Here is a 17786-nt window from a genome sequence, read left to right as displayed (position 1 = left end):
TGAATAAAAGGAAGGAACAGAAAAAGAAAGGAAAAGAATGGGAAGGTAGAAGAGAAAGAAGGGAGGGGAGGGGAGGGGAGAAGATGGGAGCCTCCATTCCGCTCCGCCCGGCCGGCCTCTAAAGGAGCTGCCGCACTGCCACAGGCCCTTCCTGGGGCAGCCGCGTTTGACTGCGCTGTACTAACCAGAGGGTTCGCAGCTACCCTCGGCGTCGCGGGCTCAGGTTAGGCAAAGGTGACAGCGCACGCGCACGGGCTCGCGCTCCGGCCCGAGGCCGGGCACGCTCACGAGGCCTTCTCTTTTCTTGGGCTCGGGACTGGCGCGCGAGGCCATTCCGAGCGCCCCCTGGCGGTTCCCGCAGGCGCGCTCCCAGGCTGGATGGGGGCGGTGGGGGGAGGGGAAGAACGCCGTAGCTGCGCGCGCCGAACATGGCGGCGGGGGAGGAGGTGACTCAAGCTTCCCCCGACGGGTGACCTTGAGGGTTGGTGGGTCCACTTGGACTCAGCCTCGCCCCGGTAGCCGGGTAAGCCTCCTCTTTTCCAATCGAGACATAGGGAGGGGCGCGTCTAATGGGGAGCATGGGGGCGCGCTGTGGGAAAGGCTTGGGCAGACCCTAGATAGGCCTGGGACTGGGCACTTGGGGGTCGGAGGGGAGCCGATGCGTACGTGCGCGCGCACGCCTGGCGCTGCCCTGGGGTGCCGGGGTGCTGACGGTTAGGCGGGCGCGTGCACGTGTTGTGGGGGGGCGGAGCTGAACCCGTGGATAGATTTGTCAATGACAGGGGGTTAGGAGACGGTCTGAACCTATGTGTCCACAGTCCTGCCTGTGACCCCATACCCCCCACCCTCAGCCCATCCGCCTTCACCCCAGTGCCTAGTACCCTCATTTATTTATTCGTTTATTTAACAAAAGTCTGCTGTGGTCTGTTCGGTGTTAGACCCTGTACAAACGTAAGAAAGGCCCCCAAAAGAATCGAGTCTAGTACAATGTCATACTCTATCCTCTCTGAGACTGTAATGCCCTCCACCCACCCCACCCCACCTCCCAAACTGGTCTGATCAATTAATTAAACTTTCATCTTTTAGTGGTTTCTTGTGTTATCCTTTCCTGCAGTTTTTGCTTTTTAAAAGCAGGTTTCAGTGATAAAGCAATGTTTTCTCAGAGGTGCCAATTGTCAGATTTATATATACAAAAAGTCCTTAACAGTTAGGGTTGCTGAAAAGTGTAATAGGCTCCTTGCATATTTAGTGAGTTGCCAGTTTTACTGGAGGTTTTCCAGTGGAAGTTGGGTGGCTCTGTCAGTCACTGGGTAAGAAGGGATTCATCTTTCAAGTGGCTCTACATGACCTCTCCCACCCCCAGATCTCTTCCAGCTTTTTGACCCCATGATTTCCCACTTGGGTGGGAAAGAAACTTGAAGGTAAGGAAGAACCTTTCAAGTTTTGTAAAATAATGTTTATATAGATTTTTAGAGTTGAGAGAGCACATTGTCCAAACCAACTCTTCCTAGTAGCAAAGTAATAGAAATATTATTTATTCTCAGTTGACAGATGAGGAAACAGCTGGGGAAGAGAGGAAATGACTTTCCCAAGAACACACACTGCTTACTTAAAGTCCAAGTCTTCCTAACAAGCCACCTTGGTCTTTTTGAGACAGGATATCATCAGCATGGTGGTATCTTAAAATCCTTTTCTTTCCTGTCTTCTTAAAAATAATACTGGACATGTGCAGTTCACAGAGTGTTATCACAAACTTCTCTTAGACTTCTACAACCCAAAATATAGACATTTACAAGAAAAGACACTATGTGCTGTCACCAGCTCTCAATTACATGGGCTAAAGAAGAATGAATGAAATCCATACACAACCTCCTCAGCACTTACTTTTTCCCTTCTACCCCCTTTAAAAAAAAAAAGAAAGAAAAAAAGAATACTTTTATCAAAATTGTTCACAGGCACTGGGACAGACTCTTCAGAATTTTGCCTTTTGCCTTTTCCCTTTTTGCTGCCGGTGGGAAAAAAGAATAAAAGAGGGGTCTGAATAATATCCCTAAACTGAATCATTGGTCTACAGTGATTAGATTCCAGGAAACCAGTTGGATCCTTGGCTGGATTGTGTCTCAGAGAATAACATCTCTTGCATATGGTTTGTGTTATATACCCTTCCTATGATTAAGCACTCTTATTAGACACACTGTACAGGCCTGCATTGTATAGAATATATGATCTCAGTCATCTAATCTCAAAACAGATTATAATCCTTTTATGCTCTTAAGTAGCCTAATTTGCTTTATATTTATTTGTATATCTATCTTATCACCACCAGTTGTAATGTCTTTGAGAGCATGGCCCTTGTTTTAGTTAGCTTTGAATTTCCAGTGCCTACCATTGTAGGCTACACAATTTTTTTAGATGGGATTCTTTTTAGATGGGATTTTTTTTTTTTAGATATTACTAGTCTGGGGAACTCCTATTAAGTAAAATATTCTTTAACTTATGATTTTAACCCCTTAAATTACATTACATTAGGTTAAATTACATACTCGGGGTCATATAGAAACTATGTGTCAGAGGCAGAATTCTTGATCATCTGACTCTGAGGTTTACCAACCATTATTCTATACCTCTTGGTTTGTTTGTTATACACACTAGGCACTTAATAAATGCTTGTTGAAGAAACCCAAACCAACTCAAGGACATATTTCCAAGTGTCTTTTGATAAGTATTGAGTTAGATAGTGAAACATTTTCATTTGTTAACAGCCTTTCATTAAGGGGTTGGTTATCTTTTCATTCTAGATGCTTCTATACAAATTAATAGCAACACTGCAACATGGTGGACCCAGAAGAGGAGGAAGCTATGGAAGAAATAACATTTAAAAGTGACACTGTGCTGTCTGATGTGCATCTAAATACCCCAAACAGAAGGCACCTCATGGTGCGTCTGAATGCTGTTGGCCAACCTGGTAAGGACAGAAGGTTCATGGCAGAATTACTGATCTCGTGTGTTTATTTCCCATTTGGGTTTGATTTACCAAGGCACTCCCAAAAATAGGATCATATATCCTATTCTTAACATTGATTGGGGGAAAGGAAAGAATGAGGAGTTGTTTAATTAGCAACACAATGAGTTCATCTGTGAGGAAAAGCCAAGTGTTTTCTTGCTGTTTTAGAAGCATGGTGCAATGGAAAAAAAAACACAATTGAAGACCTGGGCTCAAATCCCAGCCCTTCTCTTTATGACTTGAGTGACCTTGTCACTTAACCCCTTCCTGGCCTCAGCTCTCCTATCTGTAAAATACTAGAGTTGGAGTAAATTACTTCTGAGATCCCTTATCATTTTATTGTCTTTGGAGATAAAGAACTATAGTCAACTGCCTTCTCTGTAACTACTATTCATTTAAATATATAAACACTGGGATTAGAGTTTCCTTAACTTTCTCCCCCAGATAGCTACTTTGAACTTTTCTCAGAGTTTAAATTCCAATCTTTAACATCCATTCCATGGCTATCATCCAAATTGCTCAGATCCTTCATCAGATTGCAAGCAGGTCCATGACATAAAAAAAGGCCAAGAATATCTGATCTATATCCTCTCTAAATTCCCAACTCTCTTCAGCTGTGGAGCCCTGAATTGGACAGGGCCTTCTCAAAGGTTTAACTATTTTAGCATGTAATCTGATCATTGCCTTGCAGTTCTTGTGCATTATACTCCTGTTTGTGCATGTTATCATGCTTTATGTCAAGAGGTATTCAGTGATATACTCTTGAACTTACTCTTCTGAAATTTTCCATTAATATAGGTCCTGCTTTATTTGCTTTTATCTGAATACCTTGTACTTGCTTATTCAATTTCATCTCTGCTTTTGACTACCAAATTGTAAAGGGTATAGTCATTGCTGAACCTATACTCCAAGTTATTCACCCATCTGGTGAACCCTGTGGGAATGCATACTATTGTTTGTTCCAAGCCTTTTATTTAGTACTATCAAACTAGACTTTCAAATATCTCAGGAAGTCAGCAGTTTCCAAGAGAGAAATCTTCCTGCCCCATATTTATGTGTTTTTGTTTTGTTTTGTTTTTCAGTTTTTCTGTCACAATTCAAACTTCTGTGGAACAAAGATTCTTGGAAAGATACTCAAGTTAAGGGTAAAAAACAAAAAGACATTCAAATAGAAAATACAGTACATGAAGACAGAAGTATTCAGGAACCCTGTGGCAAGAGTAGCAATTCTGTAGATTTTCTGAACAAGAATGAAACTAAAACTTTCCCTTCTATGAGAATAGAAGCTCTATTGGATGATGATGGTGACTTGGAAGTGGTGAGAAGACCACGGGCTTTCTCTGAAACAGAACAAAAAGAGCTATCAAGAAATAAAATACATCCTAAAATCCTAACCCAGGGAGCAGAAAATTTAAATGAAAAAGAGCAAGAAAATATCCACCACAACATGGTTAAAATAGGTAAGTATGCAACAGTTGTCCATTCAAAAACTATGTCTGTCTTCTGTAAGACTGTAAAGATATTGTCCACTATGTTACCCACTTCCCCTTTATGCAAGGACCCATTTGATAAAATTTCACTAACTGGTTACTTAATGTGGAAAATTTCTGAAGAGTAAATTCAAGAGTATATCACAGAATACATCTTAGGTACTTACATCTTAGGTAAATCACTCCACTTTCTTGAGCCTTGATGCCTGGAAAAATGAGGTACTATTGATAAAAATAGGGTTGTTTACTGGCTGGGGGGGAAAAGATGATGTTGAATTTGGGATCATGGCAAAATATATTAGTGGTGCTGCCCAATAAACAGTTAGGGGGAAATGAAGATTCTGAAAGAAGTCAAGGCTGGAGGTGAAGATTTAGAAGACCTCTGCATAAAGAGAATGTTAGGAACAGGGATATACCTGGTAATCCTTCAATAAAGCCTAATGACTTAAAGTGTCAAAAATTAAGTGGGCCTCAAGTGTGTGGAAGGGATGTTCAAACCTGCCTCTGTCACATTCTGGCTCTTATGTTTTTGAATTACCATTAAGCTAGATGCTAAATTTTGGCAATCTGTGTTAAAAAATTTTTCATTCCCCCTGAAAGAGTGTATCCCATTAAAAATAAATGCATGTTTAGTTGCTTTAGCTACCAATCACAAATTCATCTGACCTAAGTTGTTAGAAGCCAATAGTGAGAGGTATAGGATGAGAGGAAGGGTGCCATTTGGTTTTTAAATTTCCCTTACAACAGATACCAATTGCCACCTTTGTTAGCACAGTCATAAGTACAGAATATGCCCACTTTGAAAATTCAGAGCTGTTGCTCTTGCCTGTTGGGTACTTATCTTGGGAATGAAGAGCAAAAAAAAAAACCCCTAACTTTTTCAAATCAAGACTGTCTTTCTCCTTAGAATTAGATTTGTTCACCTATTCCTTTCAAAGAACATATGATCATTTTTAACAATTGCAATTTAAATCAAATTCTAACTTCTCCTATGCCATTATCCTTTTGTTCAGTCCTCATTTCACTGTGGGTGTTTTTGTTTTGATTTTCCATTCTGCCAGAGCACACCATGGCTACCCCTCTAGAAGATGTTGGCAAACAGGTAGGATTCTTCTTTTGCTTTTTGCCTTTAGCATCTTAGAACTTTCCTTAAAGCTTGACTTCGTGCTTTATTTGTGCCCTGAAGGTTTGGCGAGGAGCTTTCCTTCTAGCTGACTACATCCTGTTCCAACGTGATCTGTTCAAAAGTTGCACTGTGCTTGAGCTTGGAGCCGGCACTGGAATTGCCAGCATCATCACAGCAACTGTTGCTAAGACTGTTTACTGCACAGGTATTTTGTGTCTCGATTATTTGAGATATATTAAGATAAAATAGCAGTATTCTTACAAGTGTGTACAGACTGTATAAGAAGAAACTGAAAATTGAAAGCAAGCAGCTATTGATTTTTCTTCTTTATTACCCTGGCTTTATCTCCCCTTCTTACAAGTCACCCCCAACTTGATTTTTAATCTCTATTGTCAGAGTGACCCTGAAGCTTTAGATCAAACCTAGACAGAACTAGGAACCTTTTAGAACTGTTGGAAGCCTATGCTCCTATCACTGTCCTACCAACTGAGAAAGGAGAGAAGTGCCAGAAAAATGGAGAGGGCAGGAGTAGGAAGGAGAAAGGGATACATGCTTTTTCCCATTTCCTTACCAAAGGAAGAAGCATAGAAGCATGGGAAAAGATCTTAAAATCATGCAGTACTTTTACTAGCAAAACCTATAGCAAAATTTGGGCTAATTGAGGTTGAATGTCTATGATGAACAGTTAATATATACTAGCCTCTCCTTCCCTACCAAATGTTCACCAAATGTTCATCAAAGAGCTAACTAAATGAAACCATCATCTTGAGGCAGCTATTCAAGATGATTGCCTTTAATTTCTGTTTTTGCCACATACTTAATATTAAACTGAGCAGGCAGAATTTTCAGATATTTAAGAATCTCTTAAAAAGAAATCAAAGCTATCTACGATCATATGAAAAAATGCTCTAGATTACTATTGATCAGAGAAATGCAAATTAAAACAACTTTGTGGTATCACCTCACACCTATCAGAGTGACAAATATAACAAAAATGGAAAATATTGGATGTTGGAGGGGATATGGGAAAGCTGGGACACTAATCCACTGTTGGTGGAGTTGTGAAAAAATCCAGCCATTCTAGAGAACAATTTGGAACTATGCCCAAAGGGCTATGAAACTGTGCATACTCTTTGATCCAGCAGTACCACTGCTATGTTTATATCCCAAAGACATCCCCAAAAAGATAAAAAGACCTATTTGTACAAAAATTTATAGCAGCTTTTTTTGTGGTGGCTAAGAATTGAAAATCAAAGGAATACCCATCAGTTGGGGAATGGCAAAGCAAGCTGTGATATACAGTGGTGACGGAATATTATCATGCTATAAGAAATGACAAGCAGGATGATTTCAGAAAGGCCTGGAAAGACTTGTATGAACTGATGTATAGTGAAGTGAACAGAACCAAAAGAACATTGTGTACCGAGACAGCAATATTGTTTGATGAAGAACTGTGAATGACCTGACTATTCTCAACAATACATTGATCCAAGGCAATCCCAAAGGACTATTGATGAAACATACTATCTGCCTCCAAAAAAAAGAACTGATATTGATTGAACAGAATGCTATTTTTCACTTTCTTCCATTTTTTTCTTTTGTTTTCTTGTACAAAATGACTGACATGGTAATGTTTTACATAATCGCACATGCATAACCTATATCTGATTGCTTACTGCCTCTGTGAGGGAAGGGGAGGGAAGGAGGGATAAAAATTAAAATTCAAAAATATAAATAAAAATGTTTATTGTTTTTTAAAAAAGAATCTCTTAAGAAAATGTTTCTGTGCCTCTTCCAGGTGAATCATAACATTTTTTAGGTAGAAGGGACATAGAGATCATCTAATTCAATCTAATTTTACATATGGATAAACTGAGGCCTCCCACAAGGAAAGTGGCATACCCAAGGTCACATAGTTATTTAATGACTCTTATTCAAAGCCTCAAAATGTAGCTTTTAACTTTAGAAAGGACTGAAATTTTTCCTGCCTAAATTTTTGTGTTTTGGAATCTCCAGTAATAGAATGTTGTTTGGCTCACTTGCCATCTTGGATTTTCTGACATACATTAGGATGAGTGAGATGACAGGTCTAGAAGGAGTAATTTGACTGCTTGAACTCTTTCCCCCTCATTTCCTCCTTGCTGCAAACAGTAAGCCAGAATAGTCCTCAACTCAACGTTTTTTTTCTTTTTAACTCAACATTTTTTATAGTGTTCTCTTTCTTGTTCATATTTGGGAACCAAATTTTTTTATTTTTTTCCTGAGAACATTTAAATTAAAATTTAAGCTACTGTTTTGTAAAGAATCATTCTTTATGAAATGTGTCACTTAAAATTTCAATAGCAGACCTAACTATTTGACAAAAGAATTTTTTAAATCTTGTAACCAGATGCTATAAACCTATATTAATTTCAAGTTTGTTAATTTTGATTTTGGTTTTTTGAAGTGAGATCCTATGATTATATAATATTCCTTGCCTAAACTATTTAAACTTTTGAATAGGTCATATTTTCTATAATTCAAAATAGGAGCAAGAGGGATATTCTTTAAAATTCCTGACTCTACAAACGTGTTAAAATTCTTGTTAATATTCCCTAATAAACAGGATATTAAGAAGGTTCTGTACATTATTTAGGAGAATGATTCATTTCCAAGTTAAACCCTTCTTTGTTTCAATCTTTTCATAGAAAACTTTGAGAATCCTAATTTGAGTTTACTACAATTTGCTAATCTTAATCTCTTATATACTATAACAAAGGCAACTTTTTAATCTTTTCTATGTTTGTCATGGTGTTGTAACATAGATCAGATGACATGGTTGACTTCTTTATCAAAAGCAGAACTATAGAAGTAGCATTAATTTATTGTATACATATTATTAAAATCTTTGAAATGTATTTTTCTGCATACACAGAGAAGCATTTTCCATGTGCATCAGATGCAATATAGTCTCAACTAAAAATTACTTAAAAAAAAAACAACTATAGGCTCTTTAGGTCAGTACGATTGCAGCTGAAGTAAATTCCTATTGAAACAAATGAGAAAAATGTCACAGAAATGACTTAGAGATTTTCAAGTATAAATGATGGGAAGGACTAATGGTGAGATATGTAGAATTTTAAATGAATATTTTAATTTGATCTGCGACTAAATAATAACTGTTCTCACTCTGATTAGCTCTCTTTTAAGCACGTGCTTTAGTATAGGCACCATGACAGTTTTTCATTAGACTCAGAAAAACCAAGAATCATAATTAAGGTCACTGAGTTATTTCTTTTGATTTCAGAGATGAGATAGACTGGAGAACTTTTTCTGTACCTTCATTGTCCATTCCCTATATAAACATAGGATGATCTCCCATGATTTTATTTCATTTCTATTTTTAATATTAAGCCTCTCCCCAAATTGAATCATTAAAATATAAAATGGTATCATTTCTCTTGCTGAAAAATGCTTGTAAACATGTGCTTTCAGATGTGGGTGAAGATCTCCTGGCTATGTGCCAACGGAATGTTGCCCTAAACAGGAACCTGACTGCAACTGGAGGTAAAGTTCACTTAATATTTTGCACTTGGGGGAGAAGGTTTTTTTAATCTGGTTTTAGGTTTTTTTGTTTTGTTTTGTTTTTTGGTAAAAATGAAATCACACCATTCAGACTGTTTTTAATAGTGGAAAAAATCTTTATACAGTGACTGTGGATGATAGATTTCCATTTTCTTTGGTATATCCTACCAACTAAGTAGAAAAGAGGCATTTCCTCTAGTTGTTTCCAATTTCTTCAGCTCATGCTGTTTCAGGAAGATTTCTCCACACACCCCCCACCCCCCCCCACCCCTACCCCCGCCAATGTATTGTGCTCCCCTCTCCCAACTTTTAATATGTGATTTGGGATTTTTTTTACAACAGGAGGTACAGTTAAGGTTAAAGAATTGGATTGGCTAAAAGATGACTTGTGCACTGGTAAGTTTGCTTCCTTATTAGTTCCAAATAATTGCTTTGAAATTCTTCCTGGTTTTTTTTTTCTCTTTTTTTATTCTTTGTTAAAAGAGAAGGCTGTGGGGCAGCTAGGTGGCTCAGTGGATAGAGCATTGGCCCTGGATTCAGGAGTACCTGAGTTCAAATCTGGCCTCAGACACTTGACACTTACTAGCTGTGTGACCCTGGGCAAGTCACTTAACCCCAACTGCCTCACCAAAAAAAAAAGAAAAAGAAAAGGGAAGGCTGTCTTGGAGGGAGAGGGGGATAAGCTGCATTGGGGAATGGATGTGATATAAAAGTAAGATATTTTAAAAAGAGAAGCATTTGAGAAAAAAATTAATTATTCCTGAATAAACAGAAACTCTTCTATAGTTTAAAATAATTGTCATCTTTGCTAGATTTACTAAGGACAAATGTGGGAACAAGGGGACTGAGAGAGAAAAGTGATTGCCCATAGTCCCCAATTTGAAGGTGAATCACAGCAAAAGCTGAAAGGGATCTAGACTTAATCACATTTGTATCGCCCCCTGCTGGTATCTCAATGATCTTCACATTGTAGTTACTTGGAAGCTGTTGGATTAATGAATGAACTTTTCCCAAGGTTTATTTTACAGGTGAGAAAACTGAGAGCCAGAAAGATTAAGTGAATCTCCCAAGGTTATATAGATATTTAAGAGAATAACCAGGACTAGAATCCAGTTCTCCTGACTTCCCAGTCCACTAAAGTGTAAGGTTGGGGAAGTTGAAATGACAATGCTTTCTTCCTTTTTTCCTGTTCGTTTTTTGGTAGATCCTCAACTTCCTTTCACTTGGTCTGAAGAAGAAATTTCTGACTTATATGCTCATACTACTATCATAATGGCAGCTGATGGTAAGGAACCATTAGTTAATATGGATGGTTTTTTTATATGCTTAGTATAGTGTGACTCCTTGTGCTTAGTTTTCTGAATTACGGAGATGTTTCCAGAATTGATCATTACAGGACCATGCAGCTCTGTAGCTCAGTGAGGTACTAGTTCAATTCTAAAGACTATATGATGGGGCAGCTGGGTGGCACAGTGGATAAAGTACTGGCCCTGAATTCAGGAGGACCTGAGTTCAAATCCAGCATCAGACACTTGACACTTACTAGCTGTGTGACCCTGGGCAAGTCACTTAACCCTCATTGCCCCATCAAAAAAAAAAAAAGACTATATGATTCTGTGAAGAAGTGCTTAAATCACTTTGGGGAGGGGGCGCTATGGGGGGTTAAGTGACTTGCCCAGGGTCACACAGCCAGTAAGGTCGCATTTGAACTCAGATCCTCCTGAATCCAGGGCAGGTGCTTTATCCACTGAGCCACCTAGCTGCCCCTTCTAAATCACTTTTGATTAGAGAGATACAAATTAAAACAACTCTGAAGTACTACCTCAAACCTATCAGATTAGCTAATGTGACCAAAAAAAAAAAAAAAGGGAAAATTATAAAAGTTGTAGAGCCTGTAGGAAATAAGGGACACTAATGCACTGTTGGTAGAGTTGTGAACTAATCCAACTATTCTAGAGAACAATTTGAAATTATGCCCAAAGGGCTATAAAACTGTGCATACCCGTTAATCCAGCAATACTACTACAAGGTCTGAATCCCAAGGAGATCAGAAAAAAGGGAAAGGACCTACATGTTCAAAAAAATATTTATAGTAGCTCTTTTTAATTTTGTTTGTTTGTTTGTTTTTTGTGGGGCAATGAGGGTTAAGTGACTTGCCCAGGGTCACACAGCTAGTAAGTATCAGGTATCTGAGTCTGGATTTGAACTCAGGTCCTCCTGAATCCAGGACCAGTGCTTTATCCACTGTGCTACCTAGCTATCCCCTAGCAGCTCTTTTTGTGGTGGCAAAATATTGAAAAATGAGGGGGTGCTCATCAATTGAGGAATGGCTGAACAAGTTGTAGTATATGATTGTAATGGAATACTGTTGTACAATAACAAATGATGAAGGATTTCAGAAAAACCTGGAATGAATTGTGTGAGTTGATGCAAAGTGAAATGAGCAGAACCAGGAAAACATTATACACAGTAATAGCAATATTGGGTGATGATCAGCTATGAACCACTTAGCTCTTCTCAACAGTACAATGATCCAAGACAATTACAAAGGACTGGTGATGAAAAATGCTATCCACATCCAGATAAAAAAACTGGTGGACTCTAAATGCAGATCAAAGCATACTATTTTCACTTACTTTATTTTTTGTGTGTGTGGGTTTTTTCCTTTTGGTCTGTTTCTTTTATAACTGTGACTGATATGGAAATGTGTTTTACATGATTGCACATATATTAAATTGCTTACCATTTTAGGAAGAGGGGAAGGAGGGAGGTAGAAGAATTACAAATTCAAAATCTTGTAAAAATGCTAAAAATTGGCTTTACATATAATTGAAAAACACTATAAAAAAGAAAAAAGCATATAATACATTCCACATATTTTGAAACTAAGAAAAAAAGACTGTATGTTTCCTTTCATAGGTACCCCAAGAAGCATGAGAATTTTCAAGTTGTAATATACTGCTTTTTATTAATTTTTTTGCAGTTTTTTATGATGATGACCTCACAGATGCTTTATTTAAAACACTCTACAGAATTACTCACAATTTGAAAAATACTTGTACAATCTTCTTATCAATAGAGAAAAGGTATGTTTGGCCTCACATTTTGTGTGTACTACACTGATGACATGGAAGATTTTTTCATGGGCCAGCCAAAATTTGCCTTTTAAATCAATCTTTCTCTCCCTCTCTCCACTTATACACACATATGTGAGTGTGTGTACATACAACATGTCTCTGTGTATGTGTATATATGTGTACGTATATATTTGGATTCTATGTGAGATAATATATGTATGTGTGTGTTTATATATGTATATATATACATGTATGTATATGTTTACATGCATATAGTCTTCCTTATTCTCACGACTTTAATTTTATTCCCATGGCTTTAATTATTACCCCTTAATGCTAATGATGCAAAAATCTGCCTCCTGTCCCCTTACCCAAACTCATATCTCCAATTACCTACTAAACATTTCTATTAGATCTCCTAGCATCATTTAAAGTTCAACATTTTCAAAAGTTAATTTCTCTTTCCTCACAAATAAGTTCTTTGTAACTTAAAATTTGTCAGTAGCACCACTTCCCCAATCATACAGCTTAAGAACCTTGTCTTAATCCTCTTTACTTCATCTACTTATTTAACTCCCTGCCATTCTTCAGGGGTCAGCTTCATTCCCACTTCCACAAAGTCTTCTCTGACTGCTTTATAACTAATAGAGATCTTAAGTTAGGAAGGCTCAAGTTCTATGGAGTTCCTTTCTCTGGATTCCTAATAGCACAAGAAGGAACAAATAAATAAGGTGTGTACATCAGAAATACAAGTGATAGACTCTGGAAACAAATATATACAGCTCTGACAGCATTTTTTTTTTTCCTCTGGCAAGTGAACTTTAAAATGTTTCTCTTTACTCCTTAGCATCACTGCATTTTCCCCCTGGGCGTTTGAAGTAGACTATATTACTTCAGTTTTCAGAATAAATTGTGCCTGCAAGGTCTCTACTGTTTGGGGCTTGGTGCCTGAGGAAATAGGCTCACTTGTGCTGATTTTCATTGGTGTTTATATACATGGTGTTCGTGCTACACATACAGAACATTTGCCTTTGTGTATTTTCAAATGATAGGGCAATTTCATCGGTGTGAAAAATGACCCAAGTTTTGGTTTTAGACCTGTATAATAGAGACAAGCAGAGAGACTTACAGTGGTTCTAGCAGAACATGCACATTGTTTCTTTTTCTTCCATTTTTTTCCCTAGAAGATTGTTGCTTGTTGTGTACTTAGCATCATCTTTGAATTTCTTCCACAGCTCTTCACTTAGTAGGCATTTTATTAATTTGATAAATTTGAATTTTACTGAGCAACTTGGCATTTGAGCCACTTGATTTTACAGAGATAGCAATAGAATTATTAACACAGAATTGAAGTCTACTGTGACCCAGCCCAGAAATCAGAAAGAGGATTCAGAGAATAATGAAATCTTAACTATCCTGAAACAGGTTTTAACTGCCCATGAAAATGAGGAGCTTTAATTTCAGCCTATCAACTCTGCTTATTTTCAGAACTATGAAGCTTATTAGCCTGACTTCCCTCTAATTTCGAAAACAGTCAAGGAGATAAAAAAGGATAGAGACACATAAAGACATTGATATTCAAGCTGATATGTTTTTGGGGTAGCGTCAAATAGTTAGGGAAGTGAAGTTGGCAATATTTTCTACGTATTATAGAAGAAAAGCATGTCTTGAGAAATTCCTTAATGTAACACATGGCTCTTTGTTTTTTTCCAGACTAAACTTCACACTTAGACATTTGGACATTACATGTGAAGCTTACAATCATTTTCGATTTTCCCTAAATGATCTAGAGAAGCTGAGAGATGACAAAATGAAGTTTATCGTAGAGCCAATCGAAGCTACTTTCCCCCAGTTCCTTGTTTATGAACGTATAGAACAGTTGGTAAGTGCCATTCATTTAGTAAACTAGCAGTAATGTGCTGAGTTAATTGCTTTGCCACTAAGCTGTTTAGTCAGCAGAAAGAAAAAAAAAACTTGAAAGCGCCAAAAAAACTCCAAACTGAAACTTTCTAATTACTGTACTTTAAGAAAGTTGATTTGTTTTTGTTTTTCTCTGCATTGATAGTAGCACCCAGGAACTAGGGTGTAAAAATTGTGAAGGATGCAAACACCATGCTTGGCATTTCTTTCTCCCTTTTTTCCCTTTCAACTCTGTTCTCTTTTTTGGCAGCTTCCCCTCCACCTTCCCAGGGACCCAGACCCCTTTGGTTTGTTTACCCTTCTGAGCAACCAAAGGCTGAGCTCTTCCATAACATCATGACTACCTCCAGATGTTTCCTAATAATCTTCCATTGAAAAGTGATCTGCGTGTCAGGGCCCTTCTCTGCAAACCTTGCAGTCTATAAAGGACTCATTTGATTATTAGGTTAAAGTGTATTACTAGGTATTATTGTTTAACATAATACCTTCAGAGCTTTAGGCTAAAAGAGTAACTGATCATTTGAATTAGAGTTATCGAATAAGGCCGGTAACTGAAATTGCTTTTTCCAGAGTCAGCAATGATCTCTTAGCTACCAAATCTGATCATTTTTTTTCAATCCTCATCTCTCTTGACATCTCTCATGCATTTAATACTATTGACTGTCCTTTCCTCCTAGATATACTCTTCTCTTTGTGATTTCCTGACACTAATCTCTCCTGGTTTTTCCCTACCTGTCTCCTTTGCTAATCTCATCCTTTGCTAGTTCATCATCTATATGATGTCTTCTAAATGCGAATGCTTCTGAAGACTCTATCCTAGACCCACCCACCCCCTCTCTCCTTTCTCAGTGACCTCATCAGCTCACATGGATTTGATTATCATTTCCAAACAGATTGCTCCCAAATTTATATATTCAACCCCATTCTCTCCTCTAAACTTCAGTCCAACATCACTGATTGCCTATTGGATATATCACCCTGGGTATAGTAGGGAATATGTAGGTGGCACAGTGGATAGGAGGCCAGACCTAGAGTCAGGAAGATCTGAGTTCAAATCCAGCCTCAGGCAGTTACTAGCTCTGTAACCTTAGGCAAGTCACTTCATCCGGTTTGCCTCTGTTTCCTCATCTATAAAATGTGCTGGAGAAGGAAATGGCAAACCACTCCAGTATCTTTCCCAAGAAAACCCCAAATGGGATCACAGCCCAACACCACTGAAAACAACTTAATGAAAAAACAGAACTGGAAACATCTTAAGCTCAACATGTATAAAACAGTTCATTTTCATTCCCCAACCCCCAATTCACCCCTCTTCCAAGTATTCCTGTTTCTTTTGAAGGAACCACCATTCTTCCAATATCCCAGATTTTATCAACTTCTTTCTCTTTCTCACCCCATATATCCAGAAAACTGACCAATCTTTCCATTTCTTTGTCCACTACATCTCTTATGTCTGACTTCTCTCTATCACACACCTAGCACCTTAGTTTGGCCCTCATCACCTCTCACCTAGGTTATTTAAATTGGTTTCCCCAACTCAAATCTCTCCTCACTCCAAGCCTCCCTCCACACTACTGCCAAAGTGATCTGACCATATCACTAACCCTACTCATTCATCTACAGTGGCTCTCTGTTGCCTCTAGACTCAAATATAAACACACAGACTACTCCATCTTCTGTCTCTGCCCTTATACTAGCTATCTCCCATGCCAGGATTGTACTGCTTCTTCACTTCATAGAATCTCTGTTTTCCTTCAAAGCTAATGTTTTCCTCTCAAACTATTTTGTATTTAACTACTTTATATTAATTTGCATTTATTCTCTTTATATCCATTAATTAATCATGCTATAAAAATAGCTTCCTGCCCACCTATACTGAGGTTAGCCCTCACACTTGCAAGCACAAATAGTATTTTGGTATATTGTGTTTTCTAATGTTTACTTTTCTAATGTACATTTGTTGAGTCATTGAAAAGTATGTGTTTAACCCTCATTAGGTATTTAATGCTAGCACAAGAAACAGAGGAAACAGTTGCCAAGTCTTACTATTGTCTTAAAGGGGAGAAAATTTTCTTACATCAAAAAAGTTCAATCCCATTGTAAGAAATAGAAAACTGGTGACTTCCCCCCCCTCTTAAAAAACAAACAAATAAACCTGGCCTTTCAAGTGTTGTCAGCATTTAGAGATACTCAGTGTTTGAATAATACATCTGGGCAATGTCTGAATCAAAATTAGATTGGCATGAAATTTTTTTGACAGCAAATGTTTATAAATTATGTATATTTCTTACATGAACCTTCCCTATTTTAATAATATTACTGATCTGTATAGTAACTTGCATTGTGCACCCTTGTAGATGGATAACCTATATAAATTCTACAGTAATGTTATACAAAAGCAAACATATGTATGTATTTATATGTATTTCTTATATGTTAGGCACACCCTCCTATTGACAAGCTCAGGTACTGAAGTTGAGATCATGTGAATATTTCTACTTTTTAGTGTTTCTCTAAATTAGAAAGTTTGATATTTTCCCATACTAAGCATATCCCTAGCAAATTAGTTTTTACAGAGAAATTGATATGCTGTTTTACATTCTTCACCTGCAGGCTTTAAGGGTAACAGCTTATAACAAAAGAAAAACTCTCCCAGATTCATCAGCTACAGTACATTGTGCTTAAGACCCCTTAAAATGGAGAAATTTTGATGACATTCATTTTAGCATTTTTAATTGTTTGAATCCCAAATGTCTTTTTATATTGCAAGAGTATTATAGATTCAACTTTTCTTACTACAATTGGATGAGAGTATCTCACAATAACAAAAAAAAACTCTCCCCACTTCCTAAAATGATCCTTATGGTACTGATGGAATGTAGTGGTTTACATAAGGTTTAAAAATCCATTATGCTAATGACCTTTTATTAAACTGACATTTTCATCATAGTGACTAGAATTCAGTTTTAAAATCTGCTTTCCATTTGCAGGAACTCTGGAAGATTGTTGCTGCACCAATAAGTTGATCTCTCGTGAACGAGGTTGAAAATATTTCCCTGAGTCAGTTTACTACAGTTCTTTCCAAACTGTATTTTCAATAAAATCAAAAGCTACCAAACTATTTTGCTTTAGTTTTTATAATTAAATATGGTTAATGTGCCTGATGCAGTCTAATAATTTTTAAATTTTTGTGATATTTTTCTGATGTTTGACCCTGTTCCATGCAGCCTTGAGAGCATTATCTCTTGTGTAAACTGAATGAGAATTCTTTAATTGCCACCATCTTTACTAGTCACTTGTTTTGGTTTGGTTTTTTGGGTTTGGTTTTTTGGTTTGGTTTGGTTTTTTTGCAGGGCAATGAGAGTTAAGTGACTTGCCCAGGGTCACACAGCTAGTAAGTGTCAAGTGCCTGAGGCTGGATTTGAGCTCCGGTCCTCCTGAATCCAGGGCCAGTGCTTTATCCACTACTCCACTTACCTGCCCCCTTTACTAGTCACTTGTAAAACCTTCTGAAGACATTGAGTCTTACCTTTATCCATCTGAGAAAATTCTCTTACCTCTCTCTAGCTTGGACACTATTACCATGCCGTTCAGTGGTGGCTAGA

The 17786-nt window shown here is 37.7% G+C and overlaps 1 protein-coding gene across 1 annotated transcript; it reads left to right on the top strand.

Moving 5' to 3' along the window:
* Positions 1–380: 380 nt before the first annotated feature.
* Positions 381–17299, top strand: METTL22 (methyltransferase 22, Kin17 lysine). The gene is made up of 11 exons (XM_043975272.1): positions 381–523; positions 2799–2965; positions 4087–4464; positions 5556–5596; positions 5681–5825; positions 9095–9166; positions 9527–9580; positions 10389–10469; positions 12168–12270; positions 13975–14143; positions 17172–17299. The coding sequence occupies exons 2-11, from the start codon at positions 2833–2835 to the stop codon at positions 17205–17207; spliced, it is 1212 nt and encodes a 403-aa protein (XP_043831207.1). The 5' UTR covers positions 381–523; positions 2799–2832; the 3' UTR covers positions 17208–17299.
* Positions 17300–17786: the final 487 nt, after the last annotated feature.

The sequence above is a fragment of the Dromiciops gliroides genome, chromosome 1 (assembly GCF_019393635.1).
Source record: "Dromiciops gliroides isolate mDroGli1 chromosome 1, mDroGli1.pri, whole genome shotgun sequence".
In the NCBI taxonomy this organism is placed as follows: Eukaryota; Metazoa; Chordata; class Mammalia; order Microbiotheria; family Microbiotheriidae; genus Dromiciops; species Dromiciops gliroides.
This window is presented reverse-complemented; position numbering and strand designations above follow the sequence as displayed.